The sequence below is a fragment of the Hemiscyllium ocellatum genome, chromosome 7 (genome assembly GCF_020745735.1).
Source record: "Hemiscyllium ocellatum isolate sHemOce1 chromosome 7, sHemOce1.pat.X.cur, whole genome shotgun sequence".
Lineage (NCBI taxonomy): Eukaryota > Metazoa > Chordata > Chondrichthyes > Orectolobiformes > Hemiscylliidae > Hemiscyllium > Hemiscyllium ocellatum.
Window position 1 is genome coordinate 86,591,243 of NC_083407.1, and position 27,688 is coordinate 86,618,930.

General features: G+C 40.3%; 1 protein-coding gene across 2 annotated transcripts; it reads left to right on the forward strand.

Moving 5' to 3' along the window:
- Window positions 1–835: 835 nt before the first annotated feature.
- On the forward strand, window positions 836–22,148 carry LOC132817532 (BTB/POZ domain-containing protein KCTD18-like). Of its 2 annotated transcripts, none has more exons than XM_060828027.1 (7): window positions 836–1,118; window positions 1,440–1,631; window positions 5,874–6,085; window positions 9,153–9,346; window positions 15,898–15,992; window positions 17,738–17,840; window positions 18,865–22,148. In XM_060828027.1, exons 2-7 carry the CDS (start codon window positions 1,475–1,477, stop codon window positions 19,412–19,414), a joined length of 1,311 nt encoding a protein of 436 aa, XP_060684010.1. In that variant the 5' UTR covers window positions 836–1,118; window positions 1,440–1,474; the 3' UTR covers window positions 19,415–22,148. The 2 variants fall into 2 exon arrangements, with proteins under 2 accessions (XP_060684010.1, XP_060684011.1); XM_060828028.1 differs by having other exon boundaries at window positions 836–978.
- The last annotated feature ends 5,540 nt before the right edge of the window (window positions 22,149–27,688 follow it).

The window sequence follows — 27,688 nt, forward strand, 5'->3', positions numbered from 1 at the left end:
GAACCTAGCTACTGCTGCCTTCCCCTGGTGAGCTATCTCTCCCAACAGTTTTGGAATGAGATGACTGCAGGGGACGCCTGCAATGCCTTCCTGCTCAATCTCTGCCTTTTAGTCACCCATTCCTTTCCTCCCTCAGCAATCCTAATCTATGGTGCTCCTCTCCCTTGTAAAATTGCTGTTTCTCTGAAGTCAGCCGTTAATGTTAATTGTTTTGTAAACTGTGAATTGTTTAATAAAAAACATAACCAGGAAAAAAAAGGAGCCTCTTTAATGTGTATTAAAAGTAAATTTAATTAATAATCAAAGGTTTAGTCCATTCCTAGCAATTTTAAATTTATTTTCCAAGGTGGTCCTCTGTGTTAAGGCAGGAAATAACCAGTAAATTACAGTTCACCACTCTATCTTGACTAACTTCGAGACAAACAGAAGAAATATAGTCCCCCAAAAATTGCATGGTGGTTTTGTCTGTCACATACACAAAAGGCAAAATCACTGAAATGGCATGGCAAAAGTTGACATGCAACTCATTCAATCCTGTGCCACAAACATAAGACTTGACTTCTTGAGTCTAGGGTCGATTGTGCTGAAGGTAAATGGAGTGTGATTACTCCTTCGGAAAGAGTTCTCTCTGCGGCCACAAGGGGGACATAGGAAGAAGAAGAGCTCAACTCTTGTGGGTCCATCTCCTTCTCCATCCCGAAGGGGCGTGGCAATGAGGCGATTGCAGTACTCCCACCGCCAGGGGGGGCGGGCGAGCAAGCGGTGGTTCGGGCTTGAGAGGCACTGCGGCTGCGCTGGGTTTTGGACACGTCATCAGTGCGCGCCAGTCGGGGAGGACGGGAGAGTGGGTGTGAGGAGCTGGGGGCAGTGGGTCCTCCTGAGACAGAGATTAACAGGAGGGGATTCTCTCCCCCTCCCCAACACCCTCCCCCCCACTTCACCTCCCAGTGAATGGAAATAGCCTGAAGCTTACTGAAAGTAACTAGGATTTGACATTTCTTGGTCAACACAAAGTGATTTTGTTGAAAAGAAACCCCATACAGTCCACTTAATGCCAACTCTGTTTATTATTCTGACTTCTTCATACCCCATTAGTCCCTGGTAATGGGTTACAGCAGGTATTGCAACATGCCACAAAAATCTCCTGGACTTTGTTACCTTTTGTCACTGTTCACTGAGTGGCATTTTCTCTTTGTGTATTAATGGCACAATCCAATTAGCTTTTGTAAGACTCTTAACATTTAAAAAGATATCTACTGGTCTCCGCCAATGTGTAGTCAAAATAATACTGTTGGATGTTCTGAACTTTAAATCATTTACTTTTTAAAAGAAAAACTAAACGTGTTCTGGCTATTGAGTGATTATTAGGACAAACAGCATTTGAGTCGTCATCTTACCAACAAACTGTTTTTGAATTTTTTTTTCCTTTCTGCACCTAGAATTTCAGCGATGGAGTGATTGGATATTGCACACCATGGCGTCTTGTGATGGGGAAGCTATTTCCGATATTCTCAGATTGAATGTGGGAGGTTGTTTGTACACAGCCAGACGAAATTCCCTCTGTCGTTTTAAAGACTCAATGCTTAGTGCAATGTTTAGTGGACGATTTCCTTTGAAACTAGATGAATCAGGTAATGAAAGGAATGCAGTTGTCAATCATATAATCTCATGTGGCATGCTTACGGATTTGCAGGAGCTGTTTTTGTTTTTTGTTTACACGTGAATCACATTTCTTGGACAAAATTCAACAAGTGTTGAAGTCTAGCCTCTAATTCATTATCTAAAAATAGTCAGAGGCACAATGAGATAGATCGTCAGAACATTTACTAATGGTAAAGGAAGTTTAATTATGGCAAGATATATTTACTTTGCTTTAATGCTGCTGTGATTTTGATCCAGCCTAGTATTTATATAGTTATGTGAAACAACAATAACTTGCATTTATTTAATACGTTGAGCATAATATAAGTTCCCATGGCATTTCACAGGAGCCATGGGTGTTGGACTGGGGTGGACAAAGTCAGAAATCACACAACATCAGCTTATAGTCCAACAGGTTTATTCAAAATTACAAGCTTTCAGAGTGCTGCGCCTTCATCAGGTGAATTGAGCTTCACCTGACAAAGGGACTGCGCTCTCAAAGATTGTGATTTCAACTAAACCCGTTGGACTATAACCTGGTGTTGTGTGATTTCTGACTTTTTCTACCAGAGCATCAGCAAACAAAATTTGACACCAAGTCAAGTAACGTGGTAATTGGACACTTAACCAAAAAGTTGGGTCATGTTGGAGGAGTGAGATATGTATATGTCAAGAATTATGGAAGGAATTTCAGATGATTAGGGTCTTGGCTGCTAAAGGCTTGATTGCCAGCATGGAGTGAGAGAGCAGGGAGATCAAGAAGTCAAAAATAGTGGAATGCAGAAATTGCGGGTTATGAAGTAGGAATGGCAAGGCCGTGAAGGAATTTGAAAATGACAATAACTCTGAAATCAAAGCATTGGATTTGACATCCGCTGTACTAAAAAAAATTGTAATTATTCTTAAATAATGGATTTTAGCCCCCATAATAAGTTTGTCTTTGTTCTATTTGAAATTCCTCAACTTTGTTGAGATATATGGAACAGTGCTTGGCACTTTAAAAACAGAGAAGAATCCTATATCAGAATCAAGTTGTTTCCTTTTCACATGCATATGCTCAAAGTGGAATTTGGGTAATAACAGATGTAATGTATTGACATGATCACTTTCAGAAGCTGGAAAGTTTGTGAGGTTTCCATATATAACTTCAATTTTTTTTATTTATGGACAGAATGTGTGGGTGGTGTGTAAAAGTTGACCTTGATCAGTTTGGTGACCCATAATTGTAATCATGAGCTTAATCTTCGCAATGGGTTTGTACCTACTGGGATCAAAATTAAAATGAAAGTCATAGCAGTAAGAAACTGAATAATTGTGGAGTTTCAAATTAGCTAAATAGTTCTTCAATGGTTTTAAGATTAGGAGAGTCTGAGGGCTTTATGGAAAGAATTTCAGAGCTGGAAACACCATTGACAATAAGGGAGTGATTAACTCCAAAGATTTACAAGAGGCCAGAGTTGGAAGAATGCAAGGGTTGTAGGATCAGAGGAAGATATAGAGCTATGGAGGGATTTGAAATCAAGAATGAGAATTTTAAAATTGAGGTTACATGTCGATGAGTACAGACATGGTGTGAATTGTGACACAGGCAATAGAGTTTTGGATGAGCTCAAGTTTTTGGAGGTTGGTCGAGTGACTGTCAACCTTATCTGGAGTTAACAAAGGCATAGGTGAGGCTTTCAGCAGCATGTGTGCTGAGGCTGCTGGCGGAGTTTGGTGATGTCACAGAGCTGGAAGTCAACATTCTTGGTGGTGGAGTAGATATAGAGTCAGAGTTTGTCTTGGATGAAATGAAATACAATGCACTAACATTCTGGTTCACCCTCAGACAGTCATTAGGGAGAGGGATGGAGTTGATGCTGATAGAATGAGGATGCAGAAGGGACTAAAGGCAACATTTCAGTCTTCCTAATATTTAGTTGGAGGCAATATGTGTTTATCCGTTACTCAAACAGTCCTAACAATTTAAAGACAGTAGATGGGCCAAAAGAGTTGGTTGACGTCAACATACATGTGGAACCTCATGTTTTTGAGTTGTGTTATCAAGGGGCAGCATGAAGATGAGAAATCATGAGAGAAGGCCATATGCATGAGCAGCATTAGTAAGATCAGAGTGAGATCAGGGAGACAAGTGATTAGGAAGCAAAATGAAAAAGCTTTTAAGGTGTTCTGTCATATTCAAAACATTTGTCAGATTCATAAATGGTTTTGAGGCAGCTGTCTCACTTAGTTCAATCCAACTTCTTTGGAGATCTATGTAGAAATGGTATTTTTGGGAGCACTCCCGTTCATAATACTACTCATATCAGAGACATCTCTGTCATGTTACTGCATTGAATTTTTTTTTGCTGCTGGTGAGAAAATAATAGTAATGTATTGTTACTAATTTCTGATTTATAAAGCACATAACTGGATTACCATTCTCTTTAGATTTGCTTTCCGTTTCTTTTGGATTTTCCCCTCCTTTCAATCTGAGCTGTAATGTTCTGTTTGAGAAAACCACTACACTATGTTCCAGGTGGGAGAGCAGTAGACATGGTCTTTATTCAGTTTGGATGGGCCACCGGTAAAGCCAATATTTAGAACCTAGAATTGCTACAGTGTGGAAGCAGACCCTCCAAAGAGTAACCCACCCAGACCCATTCCCTTATTTCTCTACATTTCCCCTGACTAATGCATCTAACACTACGCTAATCCACCTAACCGCACATCTTTGGACTGTGGGAGGAAACTGGAGCACCCGGAGGAAACCCACGCAGACATGGAGAGAATGTGCAAACTCCACACAGGCAATTGCCTGAGGCTGGAATCAAACCGGGTCCCTGGTGCTGTGAGGCAGCAGTGCTAACCACTGAGCCACTGTGTCACCCACCTCATGTATTGGTAACTTCACGTTACTTTTGAAATGACGTTGATTTGGCACTTTCTTGAATGCACCCAAGTGACTAGTTGGTCCATTTCAGAGGGCAGTTAAGAGACCACATTGCTGTGGTTGTGGAGTCACGTATAGGACAAACGAGGTAAGGAGTTGAACGGTTGTATGCCGGCTCTTCCAGTCTTTGGGGCCTTTTGCGGTGGGTCAGTTGGCAAAATTGGTGTGGCAGCTAGAGCGAGCCATGCGCAGAATAGCAGCTGCTCCCGGTGGTCAGAGGCGGTAGAGGACACAGCACCTTACGGTGACTGGAGGTGGCAGCAGAGAGCGGTTGGGGCTGGCAGCAGCAGCAAAGTTCCTTCCAGTGATTGGAGCCGTCAGCAGCAGCGGACATTTCAATATGGTGACCCCAGGATGGCTACATGTCAGGGGGAGGGCGGCCAGAGCGTGATTCTTGGCTTGTGGCGCCAGGGACTCTTGTTTGCAGTTGGCACAGAGTGAGTACTCCTGGTATTGGTGAGCCAGCAACTGCAGTGATGGCAGTGAGGTATGACTAGACCTGGTGCTCCTAGCATCATCAAGGCAGCAATGGAGCCAGGCACTCCTGGTTACGGGCGAGTGTGGGTTCAGCACAGGACCTGGCAGCGGCGAGGTGGGCCCAGTGGTGATGAGTTGGCATCTGAAGAGTGGCAACTGCTGCATTAGTGATTCTGGCCCAGGCGGCGGCAAGGAAGTGGAGGAGGGCTGCTGGTGGCGCAGGTATTGTTGGTGAGCTACCTTAGGGCGCTCTTTCAGTTAAAGCATCAAACCTTTTTCTTTTTAAATGGATAAAAATGATACTGGATGGCGACTGTTGAAACTTTTCGCTGTATTTTACTGAATTATTCACTGTTAAATGCAAGTGACAATAAATCATATAGGTTTGCAGATTTCTTTCCCTCAAGGGTATTCACAAACCAATTAGGTTTTGTACAACAATTTTATAGTATCTTGATTGTCATTATTGAATATTGATTTTTTATCCAGGCTGTGTTCAATTGAATTTATGGTGTGGTTTGAATTCCTTCCTCTGTATCAATAGTCCAGGCCTCTGACTTAGTAGTCTGGTAACATAACAAATATTCTACATACTCTGCTATCTCTTCTTGCTTAAAAAGCCATGTTTCATTTAACTGAGTTGGATCACCTTGTTTGAGTTACTGTGCAGTCGTTCACTGGAGATTGAGGCAATCTACTTGACTGAGCCATGGGGAGAACCAGGGGCTTACTACTTGGAAGATAAACTTGAGCTATCAGTGCATCATTTTGAATTTGAGATGTGTAATGCTGAAGTTTAAAGGCTAACATCTTTTTATTAAAGGAGCTTGTCTGATTGAACGGGATGGCAAACTTTTCAAGTATCTCTTGGATTACCTGCACGGTGAACTCTGCATCCCTGAGGAAATGAGAACACGTGTAGCATTACAAGAAGAGGCAGATTACTTTGGCATTCCCTATCCTTACAGTTTGACTGACTACTTGTCGAGTGAGATGGAGAGGCATTGCTCGAGATCTAATTCTGAAATTAAAAAGGTTTGTACTGTTCATCTCAAAAGTGACGTGGTGTTTTTACTCAGAATTTTGCAAGCTATGTTGTAATGTTACTTGAAAGAGATATGGCAATTTGTTTTCAAAAAATGAAACCTAATGAAAATAGAGCAATGTTGAATCATTTTCACAATTGACTGTAAGCGCATTGTCCATCATGATTTTGAAGATGAAAAAGATTTGCTGGATCAACTATGCTTGAGAATATTTTTATTCCTGAAAAGCAATGGTGGTGAAAAATTGTAATTAAATTGTAATTAATACATAATAATTGAACGACGTCAGACTAAACAACATTTTCCAGTAACCTGGAAGAATTTTTTTGTCTTTCTTGGCAGCTCTGTAAGTTATTGCTATTGGTTTAGGTGCAGTGGTAACTGTTCTGTTTGATTGAAAAGGTCAGGAGTTCAAGTCCTATTCTAAAGACCTCTCATAATGTAGATTAATATTTTAATGCAATATTGAGGGAGTATGGTACAGTCAGAAGTGTTATCTTTTGGAAGAGGCATTATTTGAATAAGATGAAGATCAAGTGGTGTTGTGGCATTTTTTTTTAAGAAAAGCATGGAAAGCTTTCACAAATGTCCTGGTCAATGCTTTTCCCTGGTCATCATCTTACTACTGTTTATAAACCTTTGCAAAATTGGTCACTGTGTTTCTTACAGTACAGTTTTATTACTAAAACAAATTTATTGACTGTAAAGTACTTTTGGACATTCTGAGGGTGTGAAAAGCACTATTAACTGCAGATTTTTAATTCCTCTGCTGTAACACAGACCAAGAGAATCTAGGTTTGATTGTGTGGTGTCTCCTGATATCATTGATTTCAGCTCTCACTGGACTGTGGACATTAGGTTTTGAAGGGAAAAGTTGGCGAGAGTTCAATTAGATTATTGTTATTCAGAAACTTTGAGCATGTGTGTGACATCTGATGAAAGCAAGGTTAATGAGTTGAGGCTTTGATATTTCGACATGGTGATAGAGAATTGTGGTACTTGGCTCTCGAAGGCTAATAGCATGTGGTCATCAGAGATTATCTGCTGCTTTCAGAACTCTGGCTTGAAGCTTCCTTGTGTTTGTAAATTCTGCTGAATCAGCACTGCTGTGTATTCCCTTCCTCTGGAATCTTTTAATCTCGGCTTTCACAGAATAATGCAGTGCTGCTTTTCTTAGTAAACTCCATTATAGTGGAGTAGATTTCAATAATTATATATTTTATAATTATAATAATTTTGGGTGGGACAAAATCCTGGCACTGTCTGTTAGATGGTGAGAGGGTCAATCCTTGAAAGTTAGTGAATGAGTGTGTGAACAAATGGGCTGGTGAGTAAATGGATAGTTGGGATAGTAGGGTCAGTATCTAGTCAGTTTGGGGGGGCTGTATTTGGGTTGAGTCTGGTCAAGTAGTCAGCAGGTATTCTGGGTATTGAGATGTAGTTGGTTGTTTGGAGCAAGTGATCCTTGTCAAGGGAGGTGAGTGGAAAGTTGGCTGTGTCAGACGAGGTTCTGTCTGTCTAACATTCCCTGGGTGACTCCTGAGTAACTTATAGGCTTCTGTCTTGGAAGCTGTTTGTGCAGAGAACAGGGAAATTGACCATCGAAAATTTAACCCGACCAGTTTCCATGTCAATCCGTGAGTCAGGGATTCCACATGATCTCAAACATTTGTTTTCTCGCAATCCAGAGACTAGAACATTTGGCTCTATATTGGGAGGGAGGGAGTACTTTGGAAAAAAATTGCATCTTTCCTTCTGACTTGAGTTGTCCAGATTGGAATCTGATTGTGTTGGTAAAGCATCCTGTTACATTTCACTCATCACTCTGATATCATATGCAACAACGAGTTATCACTCTGGGTGAAATCCTGTACTATGACACACTGTCCTGTTCACTTCAGAATTGGCATATGATTACTGCCAATTGGAGTTAATTAGATTTGGTTCCACAATCATTCCAACACACCTCTTTCAAACAATCTGGCTCCTGCTTTTATGACCAGTTCAATAAAGGATATTTTTAAGAATATAAACTTTGGCATATTTAACCTCAAGTTGTGTCTACCCAGTCAGAAACAGACACTAGTGAGCTCCCCTATCAGTAAGCTTCATTATGTAGTGATTTAAAGCTGCAGGTGGTGTCATCTTTGAGCCCCTCTTCTGTTCCTTACACTTTGATTTAATTGATGTTTTTCTGACTCAATTTCATGAAATTGGACAACTGTAACTTAGTCCCTTGTGTGCAAATTTATCACAGCAAGGATGGTACTTTCTGCTGGTTCCTTTAATAGTTGGGGATTGGGGTACTGGAGTAGAGTTACTGCTTGTTTTCGCATGTTTTGTAGTCTGCTTCCAGTGTAAGTAACCAAATCAATGCAAAGGATTGGGAATTTTAAATATAAGTGGATCATGCGCAAATCATTTGTATTATGTTAACATTTGTGCTGATTAGAGGCTCAATTTATCCACTACCAGTGCTTAGATACATTAAAAAGTTGCTATTCAAGTGAAAAAGAGAAATAAAGGAATGATTATATTGGTTACGTCGATTGCTCTGGTGCATGAAAGGATTAAGTCTATGATTATGCAAAAACTCAACTATAACCTCACCAGCACAATTTCAAGTGCACTTTGGTACATTTTCATTTTAGTACAAAGTGGAAACTCTACTCAAATATTTGCAACACTGTAAACAAGTATTCATCTGGACTTTTATGTTACCAGAAGGCACAATTCAAACAAGAAGAATAGAAATGTAATATATCCAGTCCCATTTTTACGTTGGAATATGTTGAATTTATACTTACAGTCCGCTTAGCGTGCTGTTTTCAAAAGCCACTACTGACTTATAGATCACATGCCTGTTTGTTTGACAATATAATGACATTTCGTTGTGGGATGAGGAAAATTGCCAACAATAGCCTAATTTAAAGAACTCTTGTAAATCATGGATCTCTCTATAGATGTTCAGTTGAAGATAGGGTATAAGTAAAGCATTTCTGTCAATTATTTCAAATAATCAATGACTTCATTATTGTTTTAATTGTTAAATACAGACATTGACAGACATCTGTGCCTCCTATGGTTTAATCTGCACAAGACCTATGGTGTGGATCCTGCACTATCTCAACACTTGTGGTGCTAGTTGTGAGAGCAAGATCCTAGGAGTGTTTACATCAAAGGCAGAAGGGATTGGAGCCATTGAAAAACAGCTGGGAGGCAGGATGAAAAGTAGAAGTATTTACAAAAGGTAAAAGTGGGTGATTTGACAGTAACCTATTATAAGTAAGATGTAAAATTTGCTGCTTTGCACTGCATGTGTTGTTTTAATCTGTTTGTTTTGTATGAAGGACATTGAGATTGGTAACCTAATCACCTGAAGAGCCCCATCTCTTTAATTCCTTGCCAAAGAACCCTTATGGATTTATGAATGTCTAGGAACTACCACTTAATGAGCTATTGAGTTCAGTAATCTTATTAAAAATTATTTTCACATTGCCAAATGTTTATCTTAATGTATTAAGTTTCTTGTTTATTCGAGGATGACACAGTTGTGTGGGACAGGGTCGATGAACCAGTAGACCTTACCGGTCTGTCCCTTGTTGTATGTCTGTCTATAAAGAATTACTTAATCTACCACTGAATTAATTCCTTTTTGTCCGTGTTCAAAGAATGCTTTTTTTTCATGTGGGTGTTGCAGTCTAGTTATTTTCCCATCATTGATTGTCCTAGAGAATGTGGCTGTGAGTGGTCTCTTCGAGCTGCTGCATCTTCTCTGGTGTAGGTGTACCGAGAGTATTATTAAGAAGGGAGTTCTAAGATTTTGTCCCAGTGATGGAGAAGGAACAGTGAAACATATCAATATGGTGTGTGACTTGAAAGGAATCTTGACAGGATGTGATTTCTTGTATCTGCTGCCCTTGCCCATGCGGCCTTTAGGTGCAAGAGTTAGCAAGTTTGGGAGATGCTGTGGGCTGAGGCTTGAGTTGTTGCGTTGCATTTTGTAGATGCAGTGTGGTGTGTGAATTGAATATCGAGGTGGTTGGTGGGGTGCCCTGCAAACGTGCTGCTTTGTCCTGAATATTTGCAGCGCAGAAGGAAACCATTCGGTATACCATTTCCTCACCAGTCAAGAGAGAAATGACTTCACTAATCCTATTTTCCAGCTTTTGACCCCCATGCAAGTGAATATTTAAATACTGATTAGATGTTGCAAGAGTTTCTGAATCAACCATTTTTTGATGCCATAAGCTGCAGGCATCCATTACTGTACAGTTGAAATAACTTCTCCTCAATCTCCTTTTAGCTTTCTAACTCTTAAATCTTTGACCCCTGGTTATTGCCTCCACTACCTAAGGAGAAAGTGCTTTTCTATTCATCCTATATTCCTCTATCAGGTCCCCATACAAGCTTTGCTGTCTGAAGGCATACAACCCCGGAACTACGGAGGTATGGCATTGAGGATACATTAGAGGTTTGGATTAGGAATTGGCTGGCTGGAAGGAGACAGAGGGTAGTAGTTGATGGATTATGTTCATCTTGGAGCGCAGTTACTAGCGGTGTACCACAAGGATCTGTTTTGGGACCATTGCTTTTTGTTATCTTTATAAATGATCTAGAGGAAGGACTTGAAAGCTGGGTAAGCAAGTTTGCGGATGACACAAAAGTCGGTGGAGTTGTGGATAGTGAGGAAGGAAGTGGTAGGTTACAGCGGGATATAGATAAGTTGCAGAGCTGGGCGGAAATGTGGCAAATGGAATTCAATGTAGCTAAGTGCGAAGTCGTTCACTTTGGTAGGAATAACATGATGATGGATTACTGGGCTAATGGTAGGCTACTTGGTAGTGTGGATGAGCAGAGGGATCTTGGTGTCTATGTACACAGATCTCTGAAAGTTGCCACCCAGGTAAATAGTGCTGTGAGGAAGGCATATGGTGTACTGGGCTTTATTGGCAGAGGAATTGAGTTCCGGAGTCCTGAGGTCATGTTGCAGTTGTATAAGACTCTGGTGAGGCCTCATCTGGAGTATTGTGTGCAGTTTTGGTCGCCATACTATAGGAAGGATGTGGAAGCTTTAGAACGAGTGCAGAGGAGGTTTACCAGGATGTTGCCTGGAATGGTAGGAAAATCTTATGAGGAAAGGCTGAGGCACTTGGGGCTGTTCTCATTGGAGAAGAGAAGGTTTAGGGGAGATCTGATAGAAGTGTATAAGATGATTAGGGGTTTAGATAGGGTAGATACTAAGAACCTTTTACCGCTAATGGAGTCAGGTGTTACTAGGGGACATAGCTTTAAATTAAGGGGTGGTAGGTATAGGACAGATGTTAGGGGTAGATTCTTCACACAGCGGGTTGTGAGTTCATGGAATGCCCTGCCCGTATCAGTGGTGAACTCTCCTTCTTTATGGTCATTTAAGCGGGCATTGGATAGGCATTTGGAAGTTATTGGGCTAGTATAGGTTAGGTAGGATTCGGTCGGCGCAACATCGAGGGCCGAAGGGCCTGTACTGCGCTGTATCCTTCTATGTTCTATGTAACCCCAGGCTTTCTCACCTTTGCTCATAGCTCAGACCTTCCTGCCCAAGCTGCATCCTGGAAAATCATCTCTGCACCCCTTTGAGTGTAATCACTTCCTTCCTATATTGTGGTGACCAGAACTCAGTATACACAGTACGCCAGTTGCTGCTTAATAGCGATTTTTACACTTCTGCTTTAATATTCTGTGCCTTGGTTATCAAAGGTTCACACTCATAACCACCTTATTTCCTTGCCCTCCTGCATTCCAAGATCTGTGCATTTGCGCATAAAGGTCCCTCTGATATTCAGTAATTTCCAGAGTTCTCCCACTTGTTGTGTAATCCCTCACCATGTTAACCCTTTCCAAGTGCATTACCTCACGCCTTGCAAGTTTGATTTCCCTTTGTCATGACTCTGCCCAGTTGACCAGTCAGTTGAGGTTCTTGAGTGTTGTTGAAATTGCAATCATCAGAGCGTCCTGGCTTGTGCAGTGCAGGTTTTGAAGAGTTGAGAGGGTCAATTACTTGCAGCAAAATTCCAAACAGCTGAACCTGCTCTTGTAGTCACAGTATTTATATATGGCCAGTCAATTGTAACTACCAGGATGTTGACAGTAGGGGATTCAATAATTCATGGCTATTCAGTGTTAATGGGAAATGGTTAGATTCTCGCTTGTTCGAGGTGGTCATTGTTAGCGTTTGTGTGGTTCAAATATTGCTTGTAGCTTAACAACCCAAGCATGAATGATGTCCAAGTCTGCCACATGTGACAGTGCCTGCTTCCATGTCTGACAAGTTGCCAGTGGTACTAAACATTGTGCAACCAACTCCACTCTGTCTGTGTGATGGAGGGAGCATCATGGATGAAGCAGATGAAGATGGTTGGGAGGAACTCTTGCAGTGATGTCCTGCTGTTGAGGTGATTGACAACTAACAACCATGACCATCTTCCTGTTTCTATCTATGACTCCAACTAGTGAAGAGATTTCCCTTGATTTCCATTTAGCTTGGGTTCTTTGATGCCATAGTTGATCAAAGCTGTTTGTTTTCAGGGCCAGTAACTCTCAGCTCTTTTGTCCTTGGACCAATGATGATGAGCTCAGATGTTGAGTTGACTTGGTGGAATCCAAACCGAGCATCAATGAACAAGTTCTTGCTGTGTAGTTGCCACTTGACTGCAATGCCAATGAACACCATCCATTAGTTTGCTGATGATTGAGATTAGGATGATGATTGGCTGGGTTGGATTTTTCCTGCTTTTTGTGGACAGTACATATCTGAGCTGTTTTCCATATTGTCAGGTAGGTAACAGTGCTATAGCTGGATTGGAACAACTGGAGCATGTTCTTTAGTAACTGTTGGAATGTTGTCAAGCCTCTTAGCTTTTGCAGTATCAGTGCTTGATCCAAGAGGTTCTTTATATCATATGAAATGCACTGATTTGACCAAAGATTAACTTCTATGATGCTGCGGACCTCAAAAGGAGGCTGAGATGAAACATCTATTTGGGGCATTTCTGGCTGAAGGTGGTTGTAAGTGCTTTAGCTTGGTCTTGTGTACTGATGTGCTGGGCTCCTCCATAGTTGAGGATGGGGATATTTGTGTAGCCTTCTTCTCCAGTTAGTTGGTTATTGGCTTATCGTCCTTCACAACTGAACGTGGTAGGACTGCTAAACTTAGATCTGATCCATTGTTTGTGAACCCTTCCTCTCACACGCTGCCTCCACTGTTTGGCATGTGAGTAGTTCTGTTTGTAGCTTCCCCAGGATGACACCTTTTTTTAGATTAGGTTAGATTAGATTCCCTACAGTGTGGTAACAGGCCCTTCAGTCCAACAAGTCCACACAAACCTCCAAAGAGCAACTCACCCTGACCCATTCCCCTACATTTACTCCTGACTAATACCCCTAACACTAGGGGCAATTTAGCATGGCCAATTCACTTAATCTGCACATCTTTGAACTGTGGGAGGAAACCAGAGCAAACTCCACACAGGTAGTTGCCCAAGGCAGGAATTGAACCCGGGTCCCTGGCAGTGAGAAGCAGCAGTGCTCACCACTGAGCCACCGTGCTGCCTCTAGGTATGCTGGGTGCTGTTCCTGGCATGACCACCAGCCCTCCTCTTTGAACAAGGGTTTTTCACTGATTAGGTTTGATGATAATGGTGGAGGGAAGGAGTGAGAGCACCTCAAGGATATGTATTTTGGGTTGCTGGATCAGTTTGAACTTAAGAGCAGAAGTAGACCATTCAGCCCATCAAGTTTACTCCACCATTCTGAGAGATCATGGCTGATTTGATCATCCTCAACTCCAGTTGAAATCTGTCCCATTTGCATGGTGGTAATGCCACACAGTGTGATGTTATGTATCCTCAATATAAAGACAGAACTTTGTTTCCTTAACTGTGTGCTGTCCCATCTACTAATACTGACATGGGCAAATGCATCCATGCAGGCAAGTTGATGAAAAGAAAGATAAGGAGGTTTTCCCACTCAACCTGCTGCAACACTATAAAGATATAAAAAATGAAATTTCCTTAACAATGCTGACACAATTTGTAACATATAAGTGTTATAGGATGCAAATTATTCAGGAGAATAACCAGAATTAATAAGTAAGGTTTCAGAAAGAAACCATCACAGTAACTTGATACCCAACAGACTTCACTGGTAACAAATTAAAATGTGACTGAACTTTGTGTCCTCCTCAACAGACACTGCCTGACCTACGAATTTATTCCAGCATTTTGTCTTTATTTCAGATTTCCATCCATGGTGTTCTGCCCTTATGTATGATTAATGTATTGTTAAATTTCCTATGTAGCTGACCAGATCACAATCTTATGTAGCATTTATTTAGTTCAGCTTATTGCTGCTACTGAAAACTCTTTAACCGTGATTCTAGGAGCTTGTACGTTCTCATCACTAAATTGGAATTGTTGAGTTGATTGCCTGATGTTCCACCTGGATGCTTATATTGACTTTCTGGAATGTCAGAATGGTGCACATCCACCTGCGTTTGTGTTATCTCTTTGTCCAGGTAGATCCATTCCGGTAAATATATTTGAAGGGGTGTTGTTTATCCCTCATTCTTTCTTCCTTTGTTCTACCTCTTGTTCCAATCATATGCCTGTTGCTATAACCTCTAGCTTATTGTCCTCATGTTGTAATCAATTGCTTTCTCAGTCTCAAGCCATGCCCTCTCATCCTTTTGCTCTGACCTCTCACCTTGATCTCTTGCTCCAGCCTCACTGTGCATATTACTTCTTCTGACCCCATTCTTCCTGCAGCCCGCATTCCCGCTCACACCTTCACGCCCTGTACTCCTAGTCTGCCCATCCACTACATTTTATCCTTCTGGCACTGGGTCCTGGCTTACTCTCTTCTCTTCCTCCCTCTCCCTTTCCCACACATGCTCCCCAATTCATTTGCTATTTTAAAACTCCCTAAGATCACCTTTATTTTGTCAGTGCAAACACCCTGTCCTGTCCATGGTATTTCCTCATTGTAATGCCGTGTTACATATGTAACTGTCCAAATGATCCATTTAATTGATGATCGTAATCACTTCAAAAGCACATTGCTTTTGCCTGCTGATATGAAGGGTAAATAGAAAATGGTTTCTAAATAAGGAGAGTTAAATGCTGAGTGCTTTATTTTAGAATTCATGGTACATAAATCTTAAAACAGAACATTACCGCACTTGCTCTGGAGGCAGATGGCTTTGATTTGTCCAATCAAAAGTTAAAGAAGTTACTGCCTAAAAAGTTGTGAATTTCAAGAAGTCTTATTCATCCTTACAGTAGAAAATGAAGGGAGTACTTGAAATAAAAATGGCTCCTTTTTAGATTAAGTTTGCATTTTATTATTTCAGCTTGAGTCCTTTTAATGTTTTCCGTTTTGTTGGATCTTCATAGATTCCACATGAAACAAAAAGAGGGAACATTTGCATGAGCAAATTTTCCAATTTTCCATTCTTTTTATGTCCTGTACCAAACATTGTATAGTACCTTCTCCAAACTTATCAAACATTTCAAGTCACTCTGGGCTCGGTCTATAAGAGCAGTCAGTGCATTAAATACTCTTCTTAGACTCTACTGTCCATTTCTATTTATCTCACCACTTTTTGCCTGTAGGGATACACCAGCATAAGTGTAATATGTTAACTGCAGAAATGGTTATAACATTAAAACTGTTGTGACTATAATGACTGACATTGAATGTCTAATTAAACTCCTGTATTCATGTTGTTGTTTGATCTTTCTGTTTTTTTAATCTCATTTCTAGGGAAGCTGGAAATAATCTACAATACATATGGAGCTATTACTCAGCTGGTGAGCTGAAGAAAATGATGGATGCCTTTGACTCCTGGGAGGGAAGAGGTACTTAACTGTTCATGTCAGCATAAAAACATTTAAGACTTTCATATAAACTGGACAGCTCATTGTTACAGCTCATTTCCAACGTTGGGGCCGCATTGTCTGTAATCGCTAATACCTCCAGTAGTACCTCAAGAGAAGATGTGTCTTTTTGAATGTCTCTTTTCATGCTGGATACTTACGATAATGTATTATTCTTGCTGGACTTGCGTAATAAGGCTGTTCACTCAGAAACTCGAAATGGAGGGAGATCTCACCAACAACGACCAGACCCATTCCACTTTTTAACAGTGAGAGCTTTTCGATCAAGTGTAGCAGTTTCATTAACATGTCACATGTCCTGTTGCATATGAAACTACTACTTTGGATCAGTTTTTCACTCTTTATTTTACACTTCACGCCCCTTCTTCACAGAGTGTACAGGGCATGTTTTCAAAAATTAAAGCCACATCTTCTTTTAAAAGTCCAATTCTAAACTAATCTGTTGAGCAATTGAATGGAACTGTTGCAACTAAACTGCCAAGAAGGCGAGCAGAATATTTCATTATTGTTGCTTTGGGCTAGTTGGACTAAATGCAGTCTGTTCAGCTTATTCACCTTTTCCTTCCGAAAGATCTTGTTTGCACAATGTGCTACACAGTGAATTTCGCAAACCATCTGCATTTCTAAAGAAGAGTTAACTAACCACCTTCTCTTCTCCCCCTCCCACCCTCTCCCAAACCCTGTAAATCAAGTAAAAGTCCACACAGTCTCTCTCACCTTCTATCTGTTGCATTTTTACTACATTTTCCATCAGCTTTCATTGTTCAACATTCAATCATTTCTATCTGAATTTATTTTTACTCGCTGTAGTCTCACATCTAACTGGATCTTCATCGTGTTTTTAAAATTCTGAACTGACAGAGTCACAGGTGTTTGAGCTGAGAGTCGATATGAACAGAACTGGTTCAATTTTATGCTTCAGAAATGTGGATTTTTTTTTAAAAAACTCAGAAAAGAAGTAACTGCACAAAGTACTCAGTTCAGTCAAAAGTACAACACAATATGGTTGTCTTAGCATTGACTGTTTTCAGAAAATAGCTGAGCTGTTAACAATGAATGATTGAATCCTGCTGTGACACAGTGTTTGATTTTCTCACTGTGATGCATTGTGACAGCCCTGAGTTGAGACAAAGCGTATTTCAGTTGACAGAAAGAACTGTTCTGTTTCATATGAGAGGAATATGATGCTTTATTGATCATTTGCCAAATGTAAGCATTGATCACACACTTGTATCAGAGTGCAGCTGTGGTATTGTATTCCTCTGAGACTACAATATACTTCAAAATAAGTAATCTTCCTTAGATAGTTCTATAACTCAAAATTCAAATAAAGGTTTTATTTCCTTGAGCTGGATTTCATTATTTATGCTAAATTCTCAAATGTGAATCGATGTGAGAGAAATACCCACATGGAATGAAAGGTGTTCATATCCAGCAATCACCTATCTTGACTACTTTTCATACTTCCAAAGATAGTGAAATTAAAGTCAAATGGCACTTATAACAAACAGTTTGCAGTCATGTCACTGAAATTAATCTACGAGTGATATAATTTGGGCATTTCTATTTAACTCAACTTTGAATCCTCTGCAAAACACTCACTGAAGAAAAATTGTTTCATATTCCTTGCATTTGGTTATATTTAACTGGGACTTGGTGATGGGTCTTCATCTTGTTTGAGACATAGTGCCTTACTTTACCTACAGGTGTGAGTTATTGGCGAGTGCCTCAGGAGTTGATAGAATGTTGGACTCTTGAAGGTCGACCTCTACAAGGCACACAAGAAGCAGTGACACCAATTCAGAAGCGGTAGGTGCTTCGTTTCATCATGTGTTATGACTCTCTAAAAGTTCCTGTGTTACTCAACTATTATACATCATAGGACATAGGTTTTCAAACTGGGGAGTCTGTTTGTGACCCCTACTGTTACACGTTTTCTTCAAGATGGAAGCAGCAAGTTGATGCTATCTTTCGGGAATTAATGCTAAAGGGCCCTGGTACATTCAGGATAATTCACATGAACAGGAATGTTTAACAAGCATTCATATGGAAAAACTGTCTCCCCTTCTTGAATTAATCTCTGATTCTTTGTTTAACTATCAGAAAAATCCGTGAGTGGTCCACATTGGGGGTTAAAAAAAATACTGAATGATAATTTTTTATTTTCTGCATGTTTTACTTGGTAAATGCATAGAATCCACTTAAGATGTATTTTACACAAGTTTAATTTTCCATAACCAGTTGTTTCCCAGCCAGGATTATGGCCAGCTTTCAACATTTATCATTGCGTTCACTGGTGACTCTGCCTATACATTTTTGCTGTCTTTTGTTATTTTTTGGTGTTTGGGAAATAGTTTTTGACCTGGAGGAATAAATTAGATGCTAGCCACGTGGGAATACATGGTCGCAACTTGGAATTTTGCACTCCTAATGCCAGAAAATTTGTTCTGACCTGAAGGCCAATGATCTAATTCTCTGTTGTTGACTTGTTAAGAAAAGGATTAAAATCATCACTGATTCCATAAAGCAGATTTACTGCAGGATGTGAACACCCATTTCAACAGAAATCGTACTTAGTTTTGTTATTTTCTGTCTTTTGTTCCCGTTCCGTGAATGATTTTGTGAGGACTATTTTCTTTTGTGAAGTTTACAGTTACAAATCCTAATCTTGTAGCAATTAGATCCCAAAATGTTTAATTAAAAAGTAACTACAAAAATGTCAGTACTCAAAGAATTAGCTTCAACTTTATGGATTACCAGTGGATCAGAGTTGCTGCTAGTTTTTCTGTTTTGTTAAGTCTTTGCATTAGTCTACTTTGTATTTATCTTCCAGACTCATTGATCTCAATGAAGCAGAAACTGAAACTCCTAAAAAGAATTTGAAACCTGTAGAGTTCTCTGGCCCATCCACAAGCACCCGCATTAAAGTGAAGAATTCTGGTTTGGTCAAACTGTCAGTACCAGGTGATACTACAAAGACATTGCCAAACGCTTCGGTTCATCTCAAATCTCCAGCAGTAAAGAGACTAAACACTGGGGAGCTTGTAAACCACAGGACATTAGCTTCCAGTGACACAGGCTCTACTTCAGGATCTGCTATCCAAATGTCTCCAGCCGTTGGATCCCAGAATGCTGCAGCTGTTAAATTGCCAGAAAAGAAGGTAATAGTGAATCGAGTGATCAAACTGAAAAGGAATCCACCTCCTGCAGCACTTGTAATGCCAGTAGATCCTACCAAGCGTGAAAGAGACGTACATACAATTACTTCAGATGTACAACCAAGTACTTCAGCAAACGCCTTCACTTCCAGGACTGTGAATTTAATGGCAGATTCTCCAGAGAACACATATGGAAATAGTGAAAAGGAGGATGACAATGGTTAAACAGCCAGAGTTTTGGAGAGAAGAAAATGAGACTATTGAAGTGGTGTGGTAGTACTGAACATTTGAATTGTTGATGCAAGAATATTAACCTTAGATCAGGATTTCAATAGAGTTGCTTAGGTAAAAATATGAAACTTATTCTTTCACAGGTAGCTCAATGGGATTTTTCATTGACCGAGGAGGTCCCAGTTTTGATCTCTACCTGTATTTGGTTGACCTTCTGTTTGGGTAGTGGTATCTGTGCTACATTTGAAAATGATGTCTTTGGACTACGGAAAGGGGGTGGCACGGTGGTTCAGTGGTTAGCACTGCCATCTCACAGCGCAAGGCATCTGGATTCAATTCCAGCCTCGGGCAACTGTCTGTGTGGAGTTTGCACATTCTTCCCGTGTCTGCGTGGGTTTCCTCTGGGTGCTCTGGTTTCCTCCCACTGTCCAAAGATGTGCAGGGATTGGCCATGTTAAATTGCCCATAGTGTTTCATGGATGTGTAAATTATGTGGATTAGCCATGGGAAGTGCAGAGTTACAAGAAAAGGGTAGGCGATGTCTGGGTGGGATGCTTTTTGGAGAGAGTATGTGGACTTGTTGAGTCGAATGGCCTGTTTCCACACTGTAGGGATTCTGTGGAAAGGAAAGTTGTACCAAGGCTGTCACACCTGGTTAATTCTGTTGGAACTGTGTGTGTGTAAGCATGTACACTTGCATGTATGTGGATGTGAACATGGATACTCGTACTAGGCTTGGCTATGATTCTTTCTTTCTCTCATCTATACTCACGTTGCCTGCTCATATTCCATGAGCTAAGAAATAATGGTTACTTGAGCAAGGTACCATACAATGGCTTTTGTCTGTGGAGTAAGCAATTTCAGAAGAATAAGGACAGAAGAGATGTTTTATTTTCAAATAACTGTAAAGTGTAACTTCTCACATTGAGTTACTTATGTTGCAGTTGAATTCAGATGCAGATATGGTCCTTTGATGTGTACTGGCAATCACAACTACCAAAATATTCCACTTTTAATTAGTTTGTGGACTGCCTACTTCAAGCTCATTGAGTATATCTTAAACTTGAAAACTACAAAGCAAAGAACAGAATGACACTAAATAGGCAGTCTCATTTTTGAATAATTGTAGTTGAATATCTAGTTACAGCCTCCTCGTGCAGGTCAGACCAGTCAACAGACCAATAGCCACCTTACCGTGGAACATGCAACTGAATCAGGCAATATATGTGAACTGTCCTGTGAAGAGAAGGGTGCTGTCAGACACCAGCAATGAAATTAACTTTACAACACAGTGGATATCGTCAGATTGTAATAGTACTGTACTGGAAAATAGAGGACAGGGTTGATTGACAAATTCCACTTTCGCAGTTCCTATCTCACTGTAGTTCCTGGTCTTGTGAAAGCATCTTGCATTTTTTATGATATCATCTTGTGTTTTGTATGATGTTTTACATTAGGCTTTTGTTTGTATAGGAGAAAAATGGCCAGTATTTTGGACAAGTGGCATTCAGATCTTGAGGTTATAAGTTTAATTATTTAATTCAGGATTCAGTTTTAATAGCTCTCCCATTTGATTTACTTTGCACACTCACATATTCCTTTCTAATCTTGAACAAGCCATCTAATATGGCACAAGATGGGAATGAATTCTTCTCAAGCTAAGGTACTGTGTCCATTCCTGATGAGTTCATGCTCAAAATGTCGACTGCCCTGCTCCTCAGATGCTGCCTGACCAGCTGTGCTTTTGCAGCGCCACAGTTTGCGACTCTGATCTCCAGCATCTGCAGTGCTCACTTTCTCCTAGTTGTGAAAGACCAATTCAAGTTTGGGTTTGCCTGCTGTCTTAAAATAGATGGTCTGCCTGTTTTCCCATTTAGCGAGATATGTTGGCGAGATGCAAATTTTGCAACAGAACCTTCTTATGAAGATTTAAAAAAAGGCTATGAGATTGAAATAGAGAAAAACGAAACAAATTTGGGCATTTTTCTTCAGATTGTAGAAATAAAACTTTTATTACTTATTGATAAGCCGGCAGCAACTTTATTCAATTTTTCTTTTTGTATTTAGTTTGTTAAGTTTTGCTCTGCTGCTTGAGTTGAGTGAAAATTCAAACGTGACTGTGCATGTGTGTTGACAGCCTGTAAAGTAATCCACTCACTGCAGAATACACTTCTGCCTATTCGGGTTTTGACCATAAATTTGCTTCTATTTGTAAGTTGATTTTGTTGATTGGGTGAAGGGCATAAATCTTAATGTCCTAACAGTGGTCAATATTAACTGTCAGTATTAGACTGGGAAGCATCTTATTCTGGATCAAAATCCTACTTTTGGAGACCATAACTGAAACAGAGAATCTGCACGATTAAGACTAGTGGTATGTTAGTGCTTAAACTGACATTGTCAGTCCTTCCTGTGGCTTCTGCAAAATCTCAGACGCTGGATGGCAAATCACTTTAAATGTGCAGTGTTGAAGTTCGCGGGTTGCTCTGTGACAAATCACTTGCCCTAATTATAATGGCAGTGATTGAGAAATTATTCAGTATTCTTGGGTTTTGTGCTTGAATCAGACCCATGTTTATTTGGAGCAACCTTTACCTTTGACAGATGTGTAGGTTTTTAAAATAAGACATGTCTTGGCTCCAGTTTTTATATTTAAAATTTATATGCCCTACAGCTGAAAAGTTAACTGTTTATTTTAACTTGAAAATAAAATATGAATTGCTTGTGATTAATGTTTTATGGTTTTTCTCACATTGCATTTGTATAATCCCTATTCCAATGATCTGTATTATTCTGAGGTTGGATGTAATATAAGGTTGTATGTAAGGTAATTCAAGTTTAGGAAAATACACTTAATGTTGGGAGATAAACTTCTACGATGTTCATATTTCATCCGAACCTTTAGTAGCTCCTTCCCATAGTTGTACCTAGCAATCCAGAACATTGGCAATGCAAGCAAAACTATCTTTCTTGGGAAAAGTTAATTTTAAAAACAAAACAAACACAAATGTGCATAGAAACCAATCAAATTGAGTGAAGTAATAAGTGACTACCTTAATAAAATAAATTTCATAACTAATCTCCTTGCCATATTCATACTCTGAACACAATTCACATTCATTTCGGATCAACTAAAGACTTTACACTTATCTCAGATGTATGGTGTTTATCAGTGATCTAAAATTCTGCTTCAGAACCTTACAAATGAAATAGTGACCTGCATTTGTTATGTGCCTTTGCAAAAAAAATGTTTGTTTAAAAAGAACTTCATATCATAGGATTGCTGTCTTTCTATTCTTAATCTTTAAATTTACTTCTGAATCATTGACTTCCTGGAGGAGTGCTTCCACAAGTGCTTTCTGGAACATGACCCAAGTGATCCTACCGTCATATTTGAGCCTGGATGTTTGAGAGTAAACAGGGTGTTTGAGTGAATGGTTTAACAATTTTATGTAGAGGCCGAGAGAGGCGGTGGAAGCTGATTGTAGCGACAGCTGCAAAAGAGATGGGTATGTATGTTTGGTAAAGTAGTGGAACATGATATTTCATTCACACTGGTACCAGAGATTGCAGTGAGTGATCTTTTTTGGTCCTACTTTTCCGCATGGCTGAGATCCATGTTTTTAATAGGAATCATTGGATAGGAATAATAATTGTGCTGAATTTACTTTTTCTTCATCTGTTAACAGATCAAACTGATTGTACAGGCTGAGATAATTTAAGACTACAGATTGAACCTGGATCCTGCTGACCTGTGTAGCTCAGCATCATCGTCCAAGATGCATTGAGCTATCGCATGCATCAGCATTGATTTCCTTCTAGCTGTCTAAGTTTTTTCTCTTAATCAATTTGAAATTCTGACTTTTTCATCAAGTTTTTATTCACTTTCTCTTTCTGTATTTTGTTTTTTTAAGCTTGACTTTTCTACACTTTTCATTTGAAGGTGGTGTTCTTTTACAGTTTAGAATTGATGTGATCTTGTGGTTGGGAAAGAAAATTAAAAAGTTAAAAATGGGCTGCCTGCCCCCTCTCATGTACAGTTCTGATAACCGAGACACAAACTATGGAATCGTTCAAAGAAGACCTAGTATCAGGGAACTGAGGGGACACAACAGCAGGTAAACTAAACAAAGCAGTTCAGAGCTTAAAAGGTGTGTAAATTAGTATATCACACATGGCCAATACATACAAAGTTCTACTTCGGGTTACAGTCATCAAGTTCTTCACATGCTGGATCTGAGCACTTGGAATAAAATTGTTAAGTGCAGAGGTTAGAACCCAAGGAATTCATTTAGATTAATTGAGTACAGTGTTTGAAAGGTTTGTGTCTCAATGTTATGTTGGCTACAGCCTTGGTATTAGGTTGTACCACATAACATGTGATTCTAACTGCAGTGTATCATAGAATCAAAACAGTAATTTCGTGAGGATGCAGAGCTCTATGTTCCCATCTTTGACTGTTAACTATAAACCATCTCATTTTGATACTAAAGACATATAATACCTCCACATTGCACATCTTAGTGGCATATGTGAAAGAGAATTAATTCATTCCAGGGGAATGATAACTCGTATTTTAACTTCCATTAGCATAATTGGCTCCTTATTTTGCAGCATTGTAAGATGCAGAGTGAGTAAACAATAGACTTGGATCAATTGATCCTGCAGTAGTAGGAGAAATTGCAATGCCTGAAACAGCTTAACTCCGATCTGATGTACTCCCCCTCCAGTAACTGTAGAGCTGGCATGGTCTTGCAATCTGCACATGCACCCTCTCGCACGAGTCTCAGACCTTATCAGGTCTTACCTGGACAAACGATATCTCAGACTGCGAATAATGCTGCTAAGGTTCTGCCTCTGCAGATACAGCTGTAATACGTGGTAATGTAATAGTCAGGTACAGTAGATAATCGTAGTATTGTTTCTCCTGTTGTCATTGATTTACATAGCAAATTCCTTGGCATGCACACAGTTTGAGGGAGAGGATTGGATATATCTTTTCATAATCCACTTGTTTCTTTCAAATGGTTGGTTCTTTCAGTTAGCTGTCTGATTTTGGAATTCCCATGATTTTGGATGCAGAATGGCTTTTGGGGAGGTAGGGTGTGGATGCGAGGTGGCAGCTTGGGGGAGGTGGTTACTTGCATGTGGCACTGTATACAAGTATTCTACCTTTGTCGTTCTAAGTGATAGTGATTCTGGGTTTGAAAGGTGCCTTTGAAGGAACCTTGGTGATTTTCTGCAATGCACCTTATTACCTCTAAGCTCAATGTTGGAAGGAGTGAATGTTTGTGGGTGTCATGCCAATTAAACAGGCCACTATGTCTATCGTGGTGTCAAGTTTTTTTTAGTGTTGTTCGAGCTACATTCATGGGAAGCATTACAGTACACTCCTGACTTGTGTTTTGTAGATGGGAGTCAGGAGGTGACTGACCGTCAATAGAATTCTGAGTTTTTGGCTGGCTCCTGTAATTACTGCATTTGTATAGCTAATCCTGTTCAGTTTCTGGTCCGTGGCAACTCCCAGGATGTTCATAGTGGGGGATTCAAAAATGGTAATACCTTTGAATGTGAAGGGGTGATGGCTAGTTTTTCTCTTTTTTTGAAATGATTATTACCTGCAATGTCACTTGTTGCTTGTCTCTACAAACCTGAATACAAAACCACTAGATGTTGGTGTAATTGGACATGGACTGCATCAAGATATGAGGAGTTCTGATTGGTGCTTATCACTGAACAGCAAACATCCTCTTAAACCTTATAATGAAAGGAAGGTCATTGATGAAGCCCCTGAAGATAGTTCCGCCTAAGGTACTAACCTGAGACACACCTGCAGCGGTATCCCGGAACTGAGATGACTGACCTCCGATGACCACAGCCATCGTCCTTCCTGCCAGGTATGACTCTACCCAGCAGTGGGTTGTCCCCCTATTACCATTGACTCGAGTTTTATGAGGGCTGCTAATGCACATTAAGTCTAATTTGGCTTTGATGTCAAGGGCAATCGTTTTCATCTGACCTCTGGAATTCAGCTGTTTTGTTCATGTTTGAACTGAGGCTGTGAAAAGATCAGAAGCTGAGTGGCCCTGATGAAACCCAAACTAGGTGTCACTAAGCAGGTCATTGCTGAGCATGTGTTGTTTGATAGCACTGTTGATGACATCTTCAATTACTCTGCTGATGATTGAGTGTTAATTGGCTTGGTTGGATTTGTTTTACTGTTTGTGTCCAGGATGTACCTTGGTAATTTTCCACAATGTTGGATAGATTCCTGTGTTGTAGCTATACCAAAACAGCTGGGCAAGTGCAATTGGTTGTAGAGCATAAATCTTCAAGGCTGTTGCTGGCCTGTAGCTTTGCAGTATTCAGTGCCCCGAGCTGTTCTGTGGTATCATGTTAGGTGTACTGAATTTACTAAAGACTGGCATTTCAAATGCTGGGGACCACTGAAGGAGGCTGAGATGGATCATCCACTCAACACTTCTGGCTGAAGATTGTTGCAAATATTTCAGTCTTATCTTTTGCACTGATGTGCTGGGTTCCCCCATTATTGAGGATGGGGATATTTGTGGAGTCACTTCCTTGAGTGAGTTGATTGATTGATTGTCCACCACCATTGATGATTGGATGTGGCAGGACTGTAGAGCTGAGACCCAATTGTTGATTGTGCAATCGATTATCTCTATCAATCATTCACAAACACTTTATGCTGTTTCGAGTTGAGTGTGGGGCACTGGAAAGGCACAGCAGGTCAGGCGACATTCGAGGAGCTGGAAAATCAATGTTTTGGGCAAAAGCCCTTCACCAGGAATTCTGATAAAGGGCTCCTCGGATGCCGTCTAACCTGCTGTGTTTTTCCGCACCAAACTCTGGACTCTATTGTCCAGCATCTGTAGTCCTCACTTTCACCTTATGCTGTTTGGCATGCATTTTGTCCTTTTTTTTGTAATTTCAATGGGTTGACATCTCATGTTTAGGTATGTCTGATGCTGCACCTGTACTCTTCATTTGTGTGATGGCATGGTAAAATTTGAATTTCATCCCTAAAGTAAAAAGAGACTTAAATTTTCCATTTCATTCCTTAACAAAATGTGGGACTGATTTTGCCTTCACATCATTTCTGTGACATCAGCATGTACATTGTGTTCTACATGCCCCGCTGATATCTTAATTCTGTCTTCATATGTGTATTCCTGGCAAGGCTGACATTTTGTTAGCCCCCTGACGATTATATATATCATTGTAAATGAACTGATATTTTAATACATTGTGTGCCTTGCAAGGCTACTCCTGATATACTTGAGAGTCACCCACATTAGTGCAATATGGGACTTTGTAAGGGCAGCAAATTTCTTTTCTGAAAAAAAAAGTGAAACTAGCATCTTTTTCACACTTACTAAATTGCAGCAGGTGTCCTATGTATTAATATTCAACGATTTGAATTATGAGCCTGGTGTCAGGTAAGTGACTAGAAGTGAAACTGTGATGTAAAGTGGTAAATAATTAATGATTGTTAGTTAATTTTGATGTTTTAGAGGTTGAAAGTCTGCAGTGAATGGCAGAAGCATATCATTGTTCTCTGACAAACAAAAAGGTTAGTGATTGTCTGAGGGGGCTCAGAACTAGAGGGTGTGAAGGCATGAAAGAGGAATGAGTCCACATGTAGGGAAATAATCTGGAGGGTAAAGAGGAGAGATTCTGTGGGCAGAGAGTTTGGTAAGTTGCATCATGAGTCAGCGAGCACTTCTGCAGCGCTAGAAAACCATCTTCCCACTAGCTGCTCATTTCTTTCTCCAGATGCTGACTTACGCCTTGAGAAATATATTCCGCTGCCCTTACACTAAACAAGCTGCCAGGATCTGAGGCACAGAGTTTCATACAAATGTTGAAATCACTGACACACCTCTCATAGAATCCCTCAAGTGAGGTAGCCGGCTATTCAGTCCATTAAGTCCACGCTGACCCTTCAAAGAGCATCCCACCCATTCCTGTCACCCTGCACTTTCCATGGTTGACCCACCTAGCCTGCGCATCCTTGGACACTGTTGGTAATTTAGCATGGCCAATCCACCTAACCTGCACATCTTTGCGATGTGAGAGGAAACTGGAGCTCCCGGAGGAAACCCACAAAGACACAGGGAGAACGTGCAAATTCAACACAGTCACTCAAGGTTGGAATTGAATCCGAGTGCCTGGCCCTGTGCTAACAACGGAGCCTGTGTGGTTTACTTCACCAATCACAAATATACCAGAGTTCAACTGCAGGTT